The sequence below is a fragment of the Vulpes lagopus genome, chromosome 2 (assembly GCF_018345385.1).
Source record: "Vulpes lagopus strain Blue_001 chromosome 2, ASM1834538v1, whole genome shotgun sequence".
Lineage (NCBI taxonomy): Eukaryota > Metazoa > Chordata > Mammalia > Carnivora > Canidae > Vulpes > Vulpes lagopus.
This window is the reverse complement of record NC_054825.1, coordinates 54316735-54337293: the sequence shown is the minus strand read 5'-3', so window position 1 is coordinate 54337293 and position 20559 is coordinate 54316735. Positions and strand designations below refer to the sequence as shown.

Here is a 20559-nt window from a genome sequence, read left to right as displayed (position 1 = left end):
GACATGAGCTTGGGTACATGTATTAAGCTTGGAAACCTTCTCAAAACCATGAAATTCTTAGAGCCAATCTCCAATCTCCTAATAGTTGCTCTGGACTTGGTACAGACATTCTTTAAATTTCTCATTAAAATGTAATTTAAGAGTTATGGTTTCTGATTTGGGGGTTTACCAGGGTTCTCTCCACTAGCTTCTAACCTGAGGGCTTTATGTGGTCTGAGATTGTCCAAGTTGTTCTGAACAAGCTTAAGAACTGAGTGTGTATATAGTGGCAACTCCCATTTTCTGTGCCTTTATTTCTGCTTTATAAACCAAGTTAATTGCGAATGGAAAATTACTTTCAGCTAAGAAGCAAGCAACCATTGACTAAGATTTAGAGGCTTTGTGCGTAATTGGTTTTTCCTCTTCCTCTCATCTGATTTAGCACAAGTAGCCTCTCCTGGAAAGCTTTCATCTACTAATGCTGAAGTCATGTCAGTTGGCGCGCTTCTGGAGAATTAGCCTGGTGCTCATGTAACATTAGCACTTCACCAGATTCTGAGAGTCCTATTTCAATCCCTCTGCCTTTGTCCTTTTGCAGGATCCCTTGGAGCTCTGTCTCTGAATCCTAGTTGCCCTTTGTCCAGCCATTATTTATCTTACAATTCTCGAGCTGAAAAAACAAATAATTAAGGCCCTACCCCATAGGATTATTGTTACAACAATAAAATGAGATAACTTAAGAACACAGTGCCTAACTTAATAAGCAGTAACTGTATCGCCATCACTGAAAATATACTTCAGAGACTTTTATCTACTACCTCCTAGGAGAATGCCTGCAATAAAAATTACTCCATAGATCGACCAGCTGATGGATTGGGGGGGGGGGGGGGGGGAACAGAAAACAAACAAAAAAAAGACTCATATTGATTGAGTACCTAAGCATGTGCCAGCAGTCTTCTAGGTGCTTTGCATGGAGTAACTCATCTGGGCCTTGCAACAAGTCCACAAAGCAACATGTATTACCATCCCTGCTCTATCCATGCAAAATACCTTGGCAGAGTCAGATGGCTTGACTGAGCTGGAAGCAGCATATGTGGGCTCTGGGTGGCAGATCTTTGGGTCTAGTCAGTGTCAGAGGTTGGTGTAGCCCCACAGGGGAAGTTTTGGTTTTGCCTGTACTCTTTGAGCTGTTAATGCTACTTCTGGGAATCTGTTCTGAGGAGTAAATCCAGAGAGAAAAAAAGCTCTATGTGGGGGAAAGAGCTGTTCCTTATAGCTTAGTTTGTAGTAGGAAGAAGTTAGATGTGACCTGAGTGTCTCCTTGAAGAAAAAGTATATGGCTATTGAAAATAATGCTTGATTGGGCAGCCTCGGTGGCGCAGCGGTTTGGCGCCGCCTGCAGCCCAGGGCGTGATCCTGGAGACCCGGGATCGAGTCCCGCGTTGGGCTCCCTGCATGGAGCCTGCTTCTCTCTCTGCCTGTCTCTCTCTCTCTCTGAATGAATGAATAAATAAGTAAATCTTAAAAAAAAAAGAAAAGAAAATAATGCTTGATAGAACTGTGTAGTATGAAGAAGGTGCTCAAGGATAAATGTAAAATAAAAAAAACAAAAAACAACAGGATACAGAATTATGTGCTCATTACAACTCTGTAAACACTTGCATATGAAGGAGGCAGGTAGGGAATGTACAAGTGTGACTGTAGAATTAGGGGAGCCCTGTGTTTTAAAATTTTATAAAACAATGTTTTAAAAATAACAGCACTTAAAAAATGAGTGATGGCTGCTGAGATGGACCAGTGAGCATTCCCTGCATTTCCTTGATCATCTAGCCTTTGTATTTGCATTGTGGGTCTTTAAACAAAGCCAAGGAATCCTTTGGTTAAGGTCAAAGTAGACATAACTCTTGATTCAAGTCCCTTCCTTGGGGATGCCTACTTTAGGTCCCTCCCCTCTTCATATTGGGAAGGGTGCTTGGTACCTCTTGAGTGCCTTACAATGACATGAGGTCCCACTCCACCCAATGGCCAGAGGTTCCTGCCACATGGATTATATTCTCTATAAAACTGTTTTAAAGAAACCATCAACCCAAACCATGGTTTTTGCCTGTGTCAGAGTACCATCTGCTTTGTGGAAATAACTACATGAACTAAAATATCTTCCTTGCCTTTATAAAGGAATTTATTTCCCCGGTTAAAAAAAAAAAATCTCCAATCTTAACACCAAAATTGACCAGTCTTTGTGGTTAACTGGTTCTCTCCATCCCCCTTCCATAACTGAAATAAATAAGGAATCCTCAGGATACTCTGAATAAGCATTTGCTATCACATTCCTACCCCTATACCCCTACCCCAACTACATACAACCACACGAGCTCTCAGCATAGAGTAAATAATGCTTTCCTTTGTAACCAAGGAGCATTTATACTGCTTTGAAGAACAGTGTTGGGGAAGGGCCGTGGTTTTGTTGGTTTGTTGGTTCAAATTATTTTGCTCACCACATTCTCAGGTCGCCTGTCTTAAAAGTAGAATGCTCCATGGTTTATGAAGATGATTCCTGGTATAGTCCCAGCTCAGGCCCTTAAAATTTAAGCACCTCTTTTTGCCTAGAATCTCCCACTTATGAATAACAAGCTCGCACTGTTGAATCCACTGTTTGCTTGGGAAGATGGCTTAAAGGCAAAAGGGGAAGGTCGGTGAGCTCTGGTGCATGTGCCTCTGACGTTGCTAATGGCGCCGCTTCCACACTTCCAGACGGCCAGTGCTCCACAGACAGGTGATGAAGTTCCTGCAGTGGTGACCGCCCCCTGCATCTGTAGCCTGCAGTACGGTGCCTATTCTCGAGCCCAGTCAAACCTGGATGCCTTTTCTGCAGGCCTCTGTGTGATATGTTTGATATATTAGGTTGTTATTTAATCCAACTATATATCAAACATATTCCTACAGTGTCTTGCCCTGTCTCCGGGGGTTCCTAATATAGTCGATAAGGCAACAGGAAAGAACATGTTAAAATCACAAGCAGATTTAGAAGATGGAGTGCTCATTCCATTTCATGATGTTATATTCCATTTTTTTTTTCTAGTGTCTCAGACCTGTGTCAGTATTGCTAGATTCCTTTGTTGTAGAAGCAAATCATGATTATGGATGTTTTCATAAGAGCTTGAGATATTATGTATAGCTTAGTTTTGTGCAGTAATGAATCCTTAAGGGATATATGCTCAGTGGAAAAGAAAATGGGAGATTGATTCTAGACCATGTGTGCAACATGGGATTAACGTCAGGATTATAACCCCCAAACACATCTAGACTTGGCATTTCATCTTAGTTCGCTTTTGCTCTGATCTTCAACTTAGAAATTAGTAATTTTCATAATCAAGTTTTCAGCAAAAATTCAAGCACAAATCCACTCTAACTTTCCCTTCAACCAATAGCATCAAATTGTATAAACCGAATCAGCCATACCAACTGTAGGAATGGTGAGTCACTGGGCTTTATATAAACCTTGGTTAGGACTAAATGTATCTAATAAAGATAATGTAATGCAGACTGTACTCTGTCTGTTGAATTTCCTGTAATTGGTTAACTGGTCAGTAGAGGTTGATAATATTTAGAATAAGCTGACAATCAGAAAGTAATTCCATAGCCTAATTGGGTGCAACAGGAAGTTTAGGATTATGAAACATTTTTTTTTTTCTGGCACACAGCAGCCGCCTTTGCTTGGCTTTGACCTCCTCCTCCTAGAAGAGCCTGCAAAGCATGTGTGAGTTCATTCTGATCTGTTTCAACAAAAGACTGTGAACACTGCTTTCTGGAAAGAGAACTATTGTGCCGGTAGCTCAGTCCTTTGGAGCAGAGAAGAAGCACTCTTTTAAGAGCACTTTTGTGTTTATGCATGTAAGCAATGCCCCCACACAGTTGGTAAGACAGTGGTTTGAACAAATGGGTCAGGAAAGCTTCCCCTGGTTATGTCTAGAAGCCATCTCCAAGTTGCTTGCCACAGTGAATGCATAGTGACAGGTCACAGCAGCAGCGAAGTGATGGCACAGGGGAGGGAAATACAGAGTTGGAGTCCCAGCCGCTAGAGCGATAAAGTGGAACCTGTCCCTGGGATCCTTCTCCACTTGAGAACAGATCAGTAAATGTATGTCAGCAGGAGCTCTTTCAGATGGTTTGTAAGATGCTGCCAAAATCAATGCCACCTTCAACACAGCCAGAGAACAGTGTTTGGGGGTTTGAGTCCAGTTAAAGTTGCTAGACCAAAATGACAAATTGTCATGGATGAGAGACAGCATATTATTATGAGTAAAGGAAAATGCAGTTCAGGGGGCCTTAAGGTGAAACCCATTTGTTAAAACTGATAGGATTTTCTTGTTTCTTTCGGTAATCTTGCTGTTGGCCAGTATGCTGTGCTGCTTAGCTGAGGGGATGAGAAAAGGCAACCGGATATCCAGGGAGGATTAGGAGCAGATACAGCATTTCTGTATGGCTAAAGTGTGGGCTTTGAGTTCATCTGCCACTAGTTGCTTCCAGTCCAAGAGATGTAAAGGGTGTGAAAAGCAAAGGTGTGTGGGGAACTCAGCCAGTTCATGCTCCCGGGTGACTCCTGTCAGTGTAGAACAGGAGGTCTTGTTGTCAGACCCTCCTCAAGTACGTAAAGGATTCATATCAAAGGATCAAAGGAGCTTATGATGTAGTGAATGTATCCAATCAAATACATGAAAGCATTCCATTATCTTTTTTGTCCATGCTTCCTAAGTAAACATCCATGTGGCTTTTTTGAAAGCATGATTATCTTTAAGAATTTTTCTGCCAAACAGAAGTAGCAATTAAAAGATCATTTCAGTGGTATTACTTCTCACCCCCAAAAAGAAACCTAATAAAACAATAGCTACTATGAGAAAACCACACCTGAGAAACTGTGCAAGCTCGGACCTTTTCCAAAGGATGCTGCGTGAATATGCATTCATTTTTTTTATCTGGGTACAAAGGGTGGTCTCTCCCCAGGTTGCAGGCAAAACCATTTGGCACTGCTCTCTCTGTCATCCACTTTGACTGTTCGTTGTTTCTCTATGACTTTCAAGAGGACGAGGCCAGCTGTCCGGGTTTGGCCTCTTGGAAGATCTTCCCATTTATAAATTCCCATTTATAGTAAGGGTGGTGGTCCTAAAGACAACCCACCCATGGGGCCTCTAAAAGAAAAGTTGATTTGACTCCTACACAGTTGAGTCTTCGAGTACAGGCTAAGATCTCCCCCCAAGGCACCTCTCAATTCAATACCAGAAGCAAACTGGTAGCAGCCAAACTCACTACAAAAAAAAGGGGGAGGGGGGAGAAACATGGCTGCCTTTCCACTCTGGCTTCCAACTGGCAAGAAAATGCTTCACTGTTGTGGTGGGAGTGCTTGGTGCTGGCCTTCTTTTTTCCCTCAAGGACGTTTAAATTATATGCAAAATGTCCACACTTTTAAGAAATATATCTAAAAGGCTTTTTTTTTTTTAAGTTTCTAGTGTGATATGACCTTGTTTTGAGTAGCAAGTATTCTGCAGGACTTCCAATAACACAAAGCTCAGCTTCTAACTGGAAAGATGGTACCATTGAGTTGTGATGTGGTCCTTGTAGCCAGTTGTGAGAGGAATGACCACTGTGTTGAGTAGCTCACAGCAAGGAAGTCCCTCAAAGGAAGATTTTAGGGAGGGAGGCAGACATCAGGGCAGCTACCTTCAGGCCATCGTCTCCTATTTGTGCCTTCTGGACCACACCTTCAAACTCATTGGGGAAGGTGCTATGGGGATGTAATTCACAAAGAAATGGCCAAGTAAAAGGATCATGGACAAAAACGTCCTTCCTCTGTACGCCATATGCCCCAGACCTGTGAGGGAGGAGGTTGGCAAAGATGCTGCAAGGGGAAGGCAGAGCTTCTCCATGAAGGAGGAAAAGAAGGAAGAGAAAAAAGTAGCGCCTGCTTATTTTAGTGAGCACCTTCTTAACAAGGAAATGTTTAATTTGGAACCGTAACATCTGAGATAAAGGACCCAGAGGCTTGAGGTTCTTCCTTCGGTTACTGACAGGAAACTGATGGATACCTGGAGAAAGACAATGAATGCTCGAAGTCACGTGGTCAGAAAGGGTGGGACACCCTGGTTCTGGAGAACCCAGATGGCCCATCTTCTGCTCAGGTGTTGAGGGAGAAGCTGGAAGCAATGCCAGTCTGTGGTCTGTATCATGTGTTACCTGACACTTCATTCATCTTCGGTTTATGGTTTTTATTTCTAATTATTTTAGGTTATCATCAGAACTGATGGTTAGAACCTTTCTCCAAATTATGAATGCAAAATGGTCCAGAGAGAAAAAACAGACTAGCTTAGCCCAAAGTCTGAAAAACAGTTTTTAAAAACACAAGAAAAGTATGTATAGTAAGAGAAGTAATAGTGAAATTCATTGCTAGGAGTTATTGAGCATCTACTATGAGTCAATATTGCTCTAGTATATTTATACTTTACTTATAGCACCCCTATCAGAGAGGTAGGAGGGAAGGCAGGTTCAGAAAATGAATGAGTTACTGCAAAGATGATGTCCGCAGAATCCCTAAAAGGCAAAACACAAATAAGGAAAGGCTTCCCCTTTCCCTTCCCTCTGTCTCTGCTCCTACCAGACTCCTACCCCAGCGGAAGTCAAGCTCCTGAGACATTAGACCAATGAGAGCAAGACAGGAGCCTCATGTGCTCTCCCGAGCATACAAAGCTGGCAGCAAGGGAGCCAGCCCAAAATGTCCCTTCCCCAGAGGGACCTCAGCAGACCTCTCACTTAAAAAAAAAAAAAAAAGAGGAGCTCTGCAGGAGATCACTGGAGAGGAAAAATAACAGCAGAAGGGTACCTGGACCTTTCTTCAAAGGTACCAGAAAGCCAAAGTGAGACTAAGTCCATCCTCTGCTGAAGCTTAGGAGGCAGTCCAGAAGAGACCACTGCGGAAAGTTGATGGTGAGCTGAGCTGGCCAGGGGCCTTCTGACAGCAGAGGGGAATTAGGAAGGGGGCAGTGAACAGAGGACGAGAGGACAGATTCAGCGCTCAGAAGCTGTAGCTGACGTGTTCATGAAGCAGAGCAGATTCTTGGTTGGCACACTCGGTACTCTTCCCCAGCGCTGCTTTGCTAAGAGAGCCTCTTTGCTAAGAGAGCCTCTTTGCAAAATGCTGGAAATACTGTTTACTTCTGTATATGCATACAGAAATGAACCCCTCAACGGACTGTAATGCAGGTTAAGGGGTGCAGGCAGAGCGGACTAGTGACAACCCATAGCCTTACACGGGGCAGGAGCCAGCACATAGATGTGTGTGCTTCCTCCCCAAGGACCACAGAATACACAGTTACTGATGTGGACGCTTCCTCGATGCGTTTCTCCTTCTGCAACCATGTCAGTTGTCCTCTGGCTGAACTCTAAGACTTGGGAGACTCATTGTGAATGGATACATTCATTCGGCAAACATTTATCATGTAGTCTACACTGCCTGATTGTGTGCTCGGGAGACCACATCAGTTGAATAAAACACAGTCCTTGCCCTGGAAGAGTTGACAGGCTGGTAGGCCTCAGTTCACAGGGCTCTGTTTTCTTTTACCCAAGCCAGCATTTCCCGTGGAGTAGTCTGCCTCCATTAGAAATGGAGATTCCCAGGCCCCCCTGCAGACCTGTTGAGACACAGTCTGCAGCTTTAACCACATCCTCAGGTGATTCTGAGCCAGGGCATTTTCTTTAGTTCACAGGGCCCTGGGTCTCAGCATCCTGCAGGGTCTCCTTATGGCAGCTCCACATTACTGCCCTCATTATTCTCCGTCTCCCAGCTACCGTGGGGCTTAGTCTGTTGATAAATCCTGCAGTTTCATTGTGATCCTTTTCTGTAAGAAGGTCCTTTGAAGACCAAACCCATTCTGTTTCCCTCTTCTTCAATGTGGTTGAGCATGAGCCTTCCTCTCGGTAGCTCCAACTGCCCTCCTCCCTGATGCCATCACACATGCTGGTGAGAGCCAAGGAGACTGGCAGCACTGACAGGGACACTTCAACATTTCGAAGTCTCCTTAGCTTGGGGAGAATCCCATCTTGTAGATGAGAAGTTGTGTATGGCATGAGAGACACCCAGTGATGATGTTTATTTCCAGAAGGAGAGAGAGGTGGGCGTTTAGTCTTAGGGATAAACCTGGTATACAGTGTCTAAACATTAGCCCTCCGGGGACGCCTGGGTGGCTCAGCAGTTAAGTGTCTACCTTGGACTCAGGGCGTGATCCCAGGTCCTGGGATCGAGTCCCTCGTCAGGCTCCCCACAGGGAGCCTGCTTCTGCCTCTGCCTATGTCTCTGCCTACCCACCCCCCATAAATAAATTTTTTTTTTTTAATTAGCCCTCCGCTGTTGTAGTCATCCCACTCAGCCTTTCTTGGGAAGCTCTCTAGTACTTTTTAGTCAGAGCAAATGTCTCCCAGAGATGAGGCTTTGTGCCACGTCCATTTTAAAGCATAGAGATGTTATAGAAAGAAAACAAAAATTCATCAGCGGGCATTTATAACAGTTGCCATTGCAAGAAAAATCTGTGGGTGTCAAAAATATTTCAAAACCAAATATCTCTTTCAAGTATGTGTTCTACAAAACTTCAGGGCAGTGGAAGATGTGGGACGAGCCTATAAAGTTGGGTGGAACAAGATGATTCTCTCAGATTTATCCATCCTGAGAGCACTCAATTTTAAGAAAATCACATTTTTGTGGACCCTAAAATTTGGGAAATCAGAAATCTGATGGGGTACTCCACCCTGTCATGTGGACTCACCCCGGAGTCCACCAGAAACAAGGATCTGCGACACAGTAAGAAGCCACCATGGGCTTCCGTTTCCTCTGCCCCAGTAGAAGGGGCTCCCTTTGGGCTCAGAATTTACATGATTTCCCTGGTGCCTTAATCTGTTACATGCTTGAGTTTCTTTTGTAGAATAAGTTTCCAAAAAAGCTCTTAATTCAAGGTCACTGAATAAATATCCATAGGTATCAGAGCCTAATGCAATTTCTTTGGAGCCTATCTATTAATAGTACCTCTTATGCCAGAGTGCCTTGTAATTGTTTTTCCATTTCAATAAATCTTACACTCCACCAGTACTATAAACTCCCCTACTCCAAAATGAATCCACTGCAACTGAATCCATTTCTGTCCTGAATGCTCCCAGAGCAAGACTTTGTCAGATAAGAATATGTGCCTTCTGTCCAAGAACTTCTAAAATGCTGGCATCATTCATCAGATTCACTAGATGTGCACCGAAATGTTATTTTGATAACATGAGTTGTAAAAATAAAAATGAGTTCGGGATCTCTCCTAGTTCAAGGTGCAGCCATAATGAATAGGAACTGGGAAGAAAAAAAAAAAGTTGTATCCATCCTCCGTGATGTTTCATATGGGACGGTTAGTGGCCAATTCTGAGCCTCTGACACAAGGTGAGGCCTCACTGATGTGCCAGGGGGTAGCCAAGCTAGTAAAAATATGTCCTTACAGAGTCAGAGAGATTGAGGTTTAGATCTGGTTTAGAGTCTTCATGCAGCCACATGACTTTGTCCCAACACTCTACCTCCCTAAGCCTCAATTTTCTCACTGTGAATATAAGAACGAATATATAGTTTAAGATTTGTTTTTCTCTTGCTTGGTGAGAATTAAACAAGTAACCTACATGGAAATGCCTAACAAGAGACTTGGCACATAGTAGGTGCTCTTAAAAACATTGCTATTGTACAATATTACAGATGTACTGAATGATGCTGAATTATTCACTTAAAATTGGTTCAAGGGGTAAATTATATATTTTAACACATGAAGAAAACTATTGCTATCCCTGACCATCATTGCAATGCCTGAAAGGTACCAGCCACATCTTCAACCTTCAATAATCAAAGGGGAACTTAACCTTACTTAGATTCACAGAACATGAGTGCTAAGGGGACCTGGAGGGCATCTACTCTGATCACCCCAGAGTGATGCTCCATCCAAGCCGGCTCAGGACCAAGGTCCTTATACTTGTCACACTTACCAGAGCTTCTCCAGCTTCCCAGATTGTTCTGGCAGCATGGGGCACGGTACTGGTGAACTTAGAGTAGAGCCCTCATGGCCTGACAACACCTGCACAGGGGTGGCCGGTTCTCTTCCCCAGGTGGAACCAGACCCCAGGTTTTCGATGTCATGCTGCCTCACTGTTTTTCCCACCCCTGATGATCTGTGGTTGGTACATAACTCTCCCTGCCCAGCCACAGAAAGTGCAGATGCTATTTTGCTTTTGTTTTCACCCAAGAAAAATGAGGCTTTTCACAACTCGTAGCCACTTTTTTCTTTCTTCAACCCATTTTGGAGTTAAGCCCTTGGAAGAGTGTATTACCACCCACTCTTTGGATTTTAATTATTGATTATTTAAATTTTGGTTATTGATGTTAATGGGACATATTTGAGCATATTTTATTCACAGTGAATTTAAATTGTCTGTGTAAAGATTCTGCTTTGGAAAAATAGTCTGTCTTAGAATTTCCTGATTTGAAATTTGTGTAGAATTGTCATTGCTAGCAGCTTGTACCTTTTAGAATCGAGGTAGTGGGAGGCAGCAGATGGAGAATCATTTTGCCAGCTTAGGCCTCTCTACCCTGGGTGTGGTTTGTCAGCATAAAAATCATAACGGATGAAGAGCCAGGTGACCAAGCAGTAAGTAGTTTGGCAAAAGCACCCTTCGTGGATGTGAATGGCATGTGACATCATTTTCTTCTGTTATAGCAAGCAGATGAGACCCTGGATTTTGAAGAACAGATTTTGGAAGCTGCTAAATCCATTGCTGCTGCCACAAGTGCCCTGGTCAAATCGGCCTCGGCAGCCCAGAGGGAGCTGGTGGCCCAAGGAAAGGTGGGTAAACCTCGCGGGCCAGGTGCTGGAACATTCACACAGTGAGAGCCTCTGAGGGCCGAGGAAAAGATGTGGAGGCTTGTGGCCTGACCTGCGGAAACCAGTGCTGGGCCTTCCCTCACTGACTTGCCCATCGCTGCCCCATCTGACTGAAAACTCTGTTAGCTTAAACCTAACAGCCAGAATGAAGGGTTTGGCTTCTGGGACTCTCATCTGCTTCTTGTTAAGGAAAGCATCCTGTTCCAGGCAGTGATCAGGGCCTGAACAAGACATTTCTATTCCCGCTGTATGTTAAGCTATTTAGAGATGTAAACTGTCATATTTTCCTAGTGGATAACTACAGGAGCACCATTGTCAAGCGCTTCGTGGTACAATTTTCCAACTCCAATGGCTCGATCCATTTGTTAGGACTGTTGAGCGAAATGCCATCTAACTCTGCAGTTAGCATTTTCTTGAGCCCGTTGATCAGAAGGCCAGTCGGGTTTTAAATCTGAGATCTCTTTGATCTGCCTCCTCCCCAGTCACCTATTCCATCTGCATTAGCACGAAAGCATAGTTCTTTTTCAGTGACCCAAAGGATTCATTAGTATATTAAACTAATATTGCATATGGAAGGGTCTTGCAGTCTAAAATATTCCATGTGTTGTTCCCATACACCACAGAAGGACCCCATCCATATTGCCTCTTGCAGAGAGACTATCAGATTGAGAGGCACTACAGAAATCTGTGGGTCTGGGGAGTTGGGTCACCATAATTGTCAGTCACTTCTGTTTGATATTAAAAGGCCTTTGCTGTCAGTATACAGGTGGACAAATAGGATCGTGCCTTGACCTAAGAACTTGTAATACAGACAGGAAGTTCTGCCCAACGAGTGGCCATGTATATTCCTCTGTGAAGTCTCTTGTGAGCTAAACCTTGTCTTGATCCAACCCACATACTTGGGCTCCTCCTTCTAAACCATCGTGTATTATATTGTTCATTATTAACATATGTATTCCTGTCTCTCTGCTGACGTGCAGTCTGTCCCTTTGTGCTTTTCACTTACGCCCTGTGGATGTAGCAGAGCATGGAGCTTATTTAAGTACTTGTCGACTCATCAATATGTAAAGGCTAAAAATGGATCCTTAAGAAGAATATCCTACCTAAAAATTTCAGTCTCTTCATAAAGGGCCGACTCTGTGCCAAATTGCTAGGTACTGAGAGAATTTAATTTGGTCAAGCATGTGTGGAATATATTCAAGCATTGAAGAGTGCCTGGGGGGCTCAGTCGGTTAAGCAGTCTACCTTTGGCTCAGGTCATGATCTCGAGGTCCTGGGGTCTCATCCCACATCATCTCTGTGCTCAACGGGGAGTCTGCTTCTTCCACTCCCTCTGTCCCTCCCATACTTGTGCTCGCTTTCTCTCTCTCAAATAAATAAGTAAAAATCTTTTAAAAATATATATGTAAGAGGTAATAATTGCTGACCCCTAATTTCATAGTCAAGTTGAAGTACTCCTCTCTGATCTCTCCAGGCACCTCCCACCATGTTAAAAAAAAAAAAAAAGGTTTTCCCTCCCAAAGCCATTCCCTCTTGCATCTGGACAGAAAATGTTTCACTTGTTTCTATAATTTCTAGACAGAAACAGAGCTCATCTTACACCCAGCTTCCTACTTCTCTCCCCACCCCTGGCCAGATATTCTGTTACTTTCTTAAGGCAAGGGTCGGCCATCACTTGCACTGAAGGAAAGGCACCAGCTTTCCTTTTTTTTTATTTCCTCATCTGCCGTGAAGTCACAGCATGGCTTTAGGATCAGTAATCTGCAGAGATGCAAGTTTCCCTTGGCCCTTGAAAGCAGAAGCCTCTATGGCTCCTGTGTTTGAACCAGAGAAAGGTCGGCAGAGGAAATAAGCATGGGAGGACAGCCCTACTCCATCATTCCTGAGCAGTTTTCCCAGAAACACAATACCTAGCAACTAAATGGAGGCCATTCTGAGCGTTTCAGATTAAGTCCTCGGGGCCCAGAGGGAGCCCAGCCAGAATGTGCTGGCACAGTCTCGGAGTGGCAGCATCCTGTGCAAGAAAGGCTGTTCCATTCTCATGCTGGTGGTGCTGCGTGTCTGATGAGGTGTTTTTCTCTCTAGTTCCAGAGTGAGGTAGAGGCTGAGGGGCTGCAGGTCCACCCTCTGCACCTTCCAGCTCTCAATTCAGATTTCTACACTCCACTCTCTAGGTGGGTTCCATCCCTGCCAATGCTGCGGATGACGGACAGTGGTCCCAGGGACTGATTTCTGCCGTAAGTCACCTCTTCTTCCATCCTTCCCATTTGGGTTTTGGATCCCCTGAGGGAAGTGTGGGCCTGGGGTCACTTCTCCATCAACTGTTTGCAGGCCCGGATGGTGGCAGCTGCAACCAGCAATCTCTGCGAGGCGGCCAATGCCTCAGTGCAGGGACATGCCAGTGAGGAGAAGCTCATCTCATCCGCCAAGCAGGTCGCTGCCTCCACGGCTCAGCTGCTCGTGGCCTGCAAGGTGAAGGCCGACCAGGATTCAGAGGCCATGAGGCGGCTACAGGTAATGGTCACTGATGCTGGTGGGAAAATACTCCTGTTGGAGCGGGTAAGTGTCGCCAAAGGGGACAGTCTCACTTCCTTGGCATGACCCACCAGGCCTTCCATCAGCCCACTCTGTCCCACTTTTCTCATCTTCTACCCTGTACAGCTGTGCGTCTCACACCTGCTGCCCCAGCAATCCAACATTCTCCATGTCTGCCTTCTGATCTCATGCCTTGGGGCCCTCACTCACCCCAGAATGTCCTGGCCCTCACCACCAGCCCCACCTGGTGATCTATTCGTTCTTTGGGACTCATCTCCAGAGTCCCCTCTTCTGGGAAGCCCTCCCAGACTCCTGCAGAGTACCACTCCACTCTTATGGCTCCTTTCACCTGGTACCACCACATTTATTTTTAGATCAGTCTTTGACAAGACTGTGAACCTCTCAGGTACAAGCACCACATCTTTATCTGCGTATCTCTCACACTGAGATGGTCCCTCATCCACTGTTTGCAAAAGAGAGGAGAGGAAAGGAAGGACTGAGGAATTCCTATAAGACTAAGAGGTTTCCCAGAGCCCAAAGAACATGATCATGACGAAGGTTATAATCGAATCCCTCCCAGCACATATGTTTTCCTGATTGTTTTAATTATAGAAGCATTTTAAACACATTGAAGGGAAAGGTTTGAATGAAAAAAATCACATAGCCTCAACTTCCTCAACGTGTCAAATGGTACCATTTTTTTCTCTTCCTGTTTTTATTTCTACACAAAATAACTGTCTACTTGGCATCATAGCAAGAGACATCTGCTTTTTTTTCCCACTTAACATTTTATCATACACACCTTTTTACTTGAATAAAAGGCTTCATAATTTCTCTATGCAAAGCTAACCGGTCCATTCTTCATGAGTCTCATTTTGAATGATTGCATGATGTTACATCACTTGATTATGCCAGAATTTTCTTATACATTGGATAATTTGTTTCCAACTTTCTAGATTTCTTAGATATTATGAGTGTTAGAATGCAGACTGTTTATGTGGCTGAAAAAAATGTTTAAATGCCATGAATAAAATCATAAATGACAGAGATATTTGAACAATTTCATCAACACTTGGAACTTTTGTTACGTTTTGAAAGTCCTAAAGTGTGTTTCTGTTTCTCGGTCCTCCTGAGTCTCTCTCACCCACTGCCCTTACCTTCATTTGACTCTGGGATAGACCCAGGGGGGAAACAGGGGGCTGCATGTTGGTGAATATAGGATTTGAGGAACACTTCTGGGGGAAACATCCTGAGTTAAAAGAGACCCAGGTTCAAGTCCTGCCCCTGCCATATATTAAGTGAGTGATCTTAACACAGATCATTCAAAAATTTCCAGGCCTTCACTTGCCTTGGCTATAGAATAAGGATAGAGATGCCCACACAGCTCTTATCAAAGTCAAGAGATATGATCATGCTTGTACGTGCTCTAAGGACTTACATGGTCATAGCACAGCATCACTCTCTTTGTGATCATTCCTGATTTAACTAGATGCTGCAGTATCATGTCTGAGTCCCTTGCAATGACCCAGAGGTTCTCTGGGGCTAGCTCAATCTGTGTTCAAATCCCAGCTCTGTAACGTACGAGCTGCAGGGTCTCAGAGAAGTTACTCAGCTCTGATTTCTGCATCAGGAAAGTGCAGTGGTGACTCCTGACCTCATAAAGCTATTTTGAGAATGAACTTGTCATATAATAATTGGCATTCCCTTCCCATGCAAGCCCTCATAGTTCCCATCAGTCACTTTAGATCACCCACCAGATGAACTAGTTACTTTGAGAAAAACTCAACTTTCTGATGACTAATCCCCATGCACAAGTCCTTGACTCTGAGGGGGCCTGGGGAAAGTAATATGGGAGGCTTCATGAAGCCTTGACCACCAGTAGAAGAAAATGCCAGATGTCAGGGGGCCGAGGACAGGTCCCCAGGCTGTGCTTCCTGAGCATTAAGTCAGTGTGGGCAATAGCCCTTATGAAAGATCTCGACTTGACATTGAAAAGCTTTTATTCTTCCTTTTAAAAAAAAAAAAAAGAAAAAAAAAGTTTTATTTATGAGAGAGAGAGAGAGAGAGAGAGGGGCAGAGACACAGGCAGAGGGAGAAGCAGGCTCCATGCAGGGAGCCCGATGCAGGACTCAATCCTGAGACTCCGGGATCATGCCCTGAGCCGAAGGCAGGCGCTCAGCCACCGAGTCACCCAGGCGTTCCGAAAAGCTTTTCTTTACCCATCTCTAGCAATTTCCCCTCCTTAAGCATTTGGCATCAAGTTCAGCTGTGACTCAGAAAATACACCTGTAGAGGCCCAAGTTACTGTGGGGCTCCCCACCTTCCCATGCAGAGTGTGGTTGTGCTTTCTTACCCTTAATTCCCTCAAGAAGCATTCAGCGAGCACCAGGTGCTAGAGATAGGACAAAAGTCACAGCCACTGCATCCTAGTTACTCACTGTCCAGAAGGAAGAAGGACAACCACAAGTGTGGGAGGGGCCACAGTGAAGGCACCGCAGAGCATTGTGGGGAGGTGTGGGTAAGGCCAAGGCAGACGGACAGAGTGCTGTGTGAGCCAGTGAGTTTGTCTAAATTGGATGGGGCTGAGGGTGGGGAGTAGTGTTGTAGACCAAAGAGACAAGCCCTGGCCGTGCTTCTGTTAACAGGCATTTCACATTGCTATAGTCATTTGTTTACATAAGTATAATTCCCCCTCAGAAGTATGTGTTCCTTGGGAGCCGGGAACTCTATCTCATTTCTGCGTGAATGACCGAAGGTTAGGTAGTGCCAGTGTTGGTACAGTCGATGGACTGCTGGACAGACAGATACCGGATACTAATGAAAGAGAAATGCTGTGTTATAATTGGATGACAAATCGATTCAGAGTTCCATGAACTGTGCTTTCATGTCTATTCCTGCTGAATCCAAGTTGGCTGTTTCTAATGATATAATATATGTTTTTCCCCCCTCTCCAGGCAGCAGGAAATGCTGTGAAAAGAGCCTCAGATAATCTCGTTCGTGCAGCCCAGAAGGCAGCATTTGGCAAAGCCGATGATGACGATGTTGTAGTGAAAACAAAGTTTGTAGGGGGCATTGCTCAGGTTTGTGAAGAAATCCAGACAGTGTTACTCCGGACATGGGAATTGTGTTAACAACAGAGACACAAAGTAACAATGACTGTGACAGGATGGAAGCGTATTTCTCCTTGGTGAAACAGCCGGGGTGTGAGCAGCCTGTGGCTGATGTGTTGGTTCCTTTGTTTCTGAGCCCCAGGCTCCCATCTGCCTTATTGCCCCACCATCCCCGAGATATCGATTTGGCCAGTTGGTCCAAGATGGCTCAATATCCACCTTTGCTTCCTCTCACAGACCATTGGTCAGGCCTTCATCATGTGGCCAACCAACCCAGCTGCAAAAGATGCTGGGAAATACAGTTTTCTTTCCTGAGGAGCCCTGTACCTTGCCCAAATCAGGGATTCTGTTATAGAAAAAAGGAAGAAGAGAAATTAGAAGGCAGTATTATCATTTAAATAAAATGATGGATTTGGCCCTATAGAGAGAATGAATAGTAACCCCTTAACAGAACTTAATAGAAGAGGAGACAGGCTTCTGACTTATGCAGGATTCCATTCTTGTGCACGGTAGTGAAGAGCAAACTTCAGGAGATCAGGGCTGCAGTTTGGGATATGTGTTGTTATAAATCCGTTATAAAAGATTGGTTTTCTTAGCAGTGCCAGGAAGTTACTCATCCCCCTGCCTTCCTTAGCTCTTCCTGAGCCATTCCCTGTGTTTGGAAATTTACTGGATACATTTTTACCGGGACCTATTTCTTGATACAGTAGCTCCATAAGAAGTTCCATGACAAGGGTCACTGATCATACTTTTTTTTTTTTTTAATTTTTTTTTTATTTATTTATGATAGTCATAGAGAGAGAGAGAGAGAGGCAGAGACACAGGCAGAGGGAGAAGCAGGCTCCATGCACCGGGAGCCCGACGTGGGATTTGATCCCGGGTCTCCAGGATCGCGCCCTGGGCCAAAGGCAGGCGCTAAACCGCTGCGCCACCCAGGGATCCCAAGGGTCACTGATCAAATAAGTGTGAGAGATCCTGCCCTCTGTACCTCCACCTCAGACTATCACAGTGATAGCCTAGTGAAGGCTCTGAAAGGTTCCACAAGAAAGAAATCCATTTGGCTTTCTTGAGCACAAACTTATCTTTTTCACCTGATATCTATTCACTAATATTCCTCAGCTTATATCTTAGAAGCATGAAACAAAAACATGAAAGTTATCAAGTGGCTAAGGACTCCAACTCTAGCTTCAAGAACACTTGGACAGGTCCTGCTCCACTAAGTGGATGTTCAGGGAAGTAGACCCACCTCTCTCAGCTCCAGGGTCCTCATTGGAAAAATAGGACATGCAATAGGAACAACTTCACTGTGCTGCCACAAAGATGATAGAACACTCCACGCAGAGTGCTTACACCAGCGCCTGGAGCATAGTAGGGATGCAGTAGATGTTTGCTGTTAAATCAGTGGCCAGAAGTCAGCTTATTTTCTTGGGTCAACTGGGTCATTGGTCTCAAAACCCAGAGTATGGCCCAAATGCTGGTCTCCAGAGCTAGGATACTTAGTCCCGGTATATGGCTGTGATGTCCTATCGCAGAGGCACTGGGCGTTCATGAGACAAGCAGTGGAGTTGGAGAGGGTGGTTTCCTGAAAGTTTTTAGATCCATCCAACTTGTTGCTTTCCTTCTAGATCATTGCTGCCCAGGAGGAAATGTTGAAAAAAGAACGAGAACTGGAAGAAGCAAGGAAAAAACTGGCCCAGATCCGCCAACAGCAGTATAAATTCCTACCCACTGAGCTGAGGGAGGATGAAGGCTAAGGCCAGAGCCAAGATGGTGTGCCCTAGGGGATGGCTCTGCGAGAACTGGCCAAACAGTGTTCCTGAGACACTGGGCACTTACCTGGAAACTGCCCGCCTCCCCCTGGGTCCAACCCAGAGCCCTGCGTGCTCACTCACGTCTGTGTCCTGTAGGGCACCGGCTGCATGATCGTGATGTCACACGGTACAGTGTCCCACCCACAGCTCCTTCGCCACCTCCCCTCATGCCTCACCAGATCTCAGGAGAGAGGGGCGCACGTTTCGTGAACTGTTACCAAAAAAGAGAAGTCAGTATTACGTCGTTCTCAGACACTTTTGTTTTTGTTGGTCTTTCTCTAGGCCCCCCCCTCCTGGGCCTTCTGGGAAATTAAAAGAGGAAAAAGATAATGGCTTGGGGAAAATCGTTGACATCCTAGATATTATCCTCCCTCTCAGGAGAAGATGGAAGCTGGAGTTGGACACGGTTAATAAGCCAGAAGCATAAACCGGTGTGGACTCCAGGAGGACAACTCGGGTCCTTCTGTGTCTCTAGCACTGACTCACCCAGAGGGTAGAGAATTCCTACTCCCATTTGCACGCTTTCTTACCTCCGTGTGTAAGCTCCTTGTACAATCTAGACCCATCTTGTATTCTGTGGCCCAAAAAAAACGAACATTTATTTTTTCCTCCATAATCCAAAGGGCAGAAGTATGGGGGACTGCCAGGGCTTGGTAAGCAGGGGTGGTAATAAAATGTGTGGGCTCCTTACTCTGCAGAGCTGTTTCAGTTCATACAAATTCACCCACACAAACCCACATCCTCCAGGTGACCCTTTGCACAACATCCCCCTCCTAAGCATTCGAGGTGGGGACTCAGCTAGAATAAAGCAATTCCCTGGTATCTCCACCTTCCTGGTCCTACATTGGCTCCTCTGCTCTCAAAATGGTTAGCTTTCAAGGCATCTGTTTCAAAATCTGTCACCTGTCCTGCATCCCAAGATGGACATTTTTTTCTGTGTCTTGATACTCTTAAAATCTAGATGCATCCTACAATCAATATGAATCTTTTTTTTTTTTTTTTTATGATAGTCACAGAGAGAGAGAGAGGCAGAGACACAGGCAGAGGGAGAAGCAGGCTCCATGCACCGGGAGCCCGACGTGGGATTCGATCCCGGGTCTCCAGGATCGCGCCCTGGGCCAAAGGCAGGGGCTAAACCGCTGCGCCACCCAGGGATCCCTCAATATGAATCTTTAACAAGATAGTTTTGCTGACCTTGTGTCTTATGAGTAAAGGCACGTGGTGTTTCCAGAGTCTGTCTTCTGGATGCCACACTTCCTAGATTTAATTTTTCCTTTCAGAGCCCCTCCCCCCTTTTTAAGGGCATGGTAAGACCTTGAATTTACCTTTAATCTGAGCCTTTAATCAAGACAGTACATGAAGGATGAATGACTGGTGGAATAGGTCCTAATGCCAGGTAGCCAGTGATTTGGAAAGAATTCATGAGGGGAAGACAGTGGTAATGGAGGTACATGGGTTTTGAAGACAGCCATCCTCCTGCTCTGCAGTGACGTGGTGTCACATCTCCTTTCTCATCCACAGAATGGCTTCAGGATTCCACCCAGGGTAAAAGTGGATGCTTTGGTCCTCAAAAGGCACCACTTCTTTTAGGCCTCACCCCATGGTGCTGCTTTGGGAGACTCTAGCCCATGTTGTAGTTTTAAAATCTCATTAAACTTAGGACAGTATCCCATATTTATGAGAGACTTGTAAGTGCTACACATAGAGATGTTTTTCCAGATAAACAGGCAGTTTGAGGAGATATAGTGCAAATAAAAAGCAAGTGGGAAGAGTATGTAGGGGATAGGGGTGGGGGAGGTGGAGGCACCAACTCTGAAGAGGAGGGAGCCACAGAGCCCTGGCCTCTCGGAAATGCCAGCACACTCTCGGCTCTCCCCGAGGGTAGCTAGTACAACCCTTCATACCTGCCCTGGGATAAAAACTGAGGGCTCCATGGATGGACGGGCACAGGGTGCCTTCTGAGGCTGTTTATCAGACCTGAAGGCTCAGAGTCAAGGTGTGCTAATGACCTCATGTAGCAGCACCTGGGGAGCCCCCCTTCCCTGTGGCCCACCCTCACTGTATTCTCTTCCAGACTATGAGGTTGCTTCTCCCCTTGCCCATGTCCCCTGTCCCATCCTGGCATCCCGGGAGCCGGGCAGGTTCAGGCAATGAGTTCTTTCTCGCTGCCTCGGAGTGGTTGAA

The 20559-nt window shown here is 45.1% G+C and overlaps 1 protein-coding gene across 6 annotated transcripts in view; it reads left to right on the top strand.

The window, feature by feature from the left end:
* Window positions 1-19065, top strand: part of TLN2 (talin 2) — a 418441-nt gene extending 399376 nt beyond the window's left edge. For all 6 annotated transcript variants that reach the window (XM_041740721.1, XM_041740682.1, XM_041740692.1 and 3 more), the window contains 5 exons: window positions 10755-10880; window positions 13094-13156; window positions 13251-13433; window positions 16409-16534; window positions 18190-19065. In XM_041740721.1, the coding sequence (XP_041596655.1) occupies window positions 10755-10880; window positions 13094-13156; window positions 13251-13433; window positions 16409-16534; window positions 18190-18318 (627 nt within the window). In that variant the 3' untranslated portion in view covers window positions 18319-19065. The remainder of the gene's footprint in view (window positions 1-10754; window positions 10881-13093; window positions 13157-13250; window positions 13434-16408; window positions 16535-18189) is intronic.
* Window positions 19066-20559: the final 1494 nt, after the last annotated feature.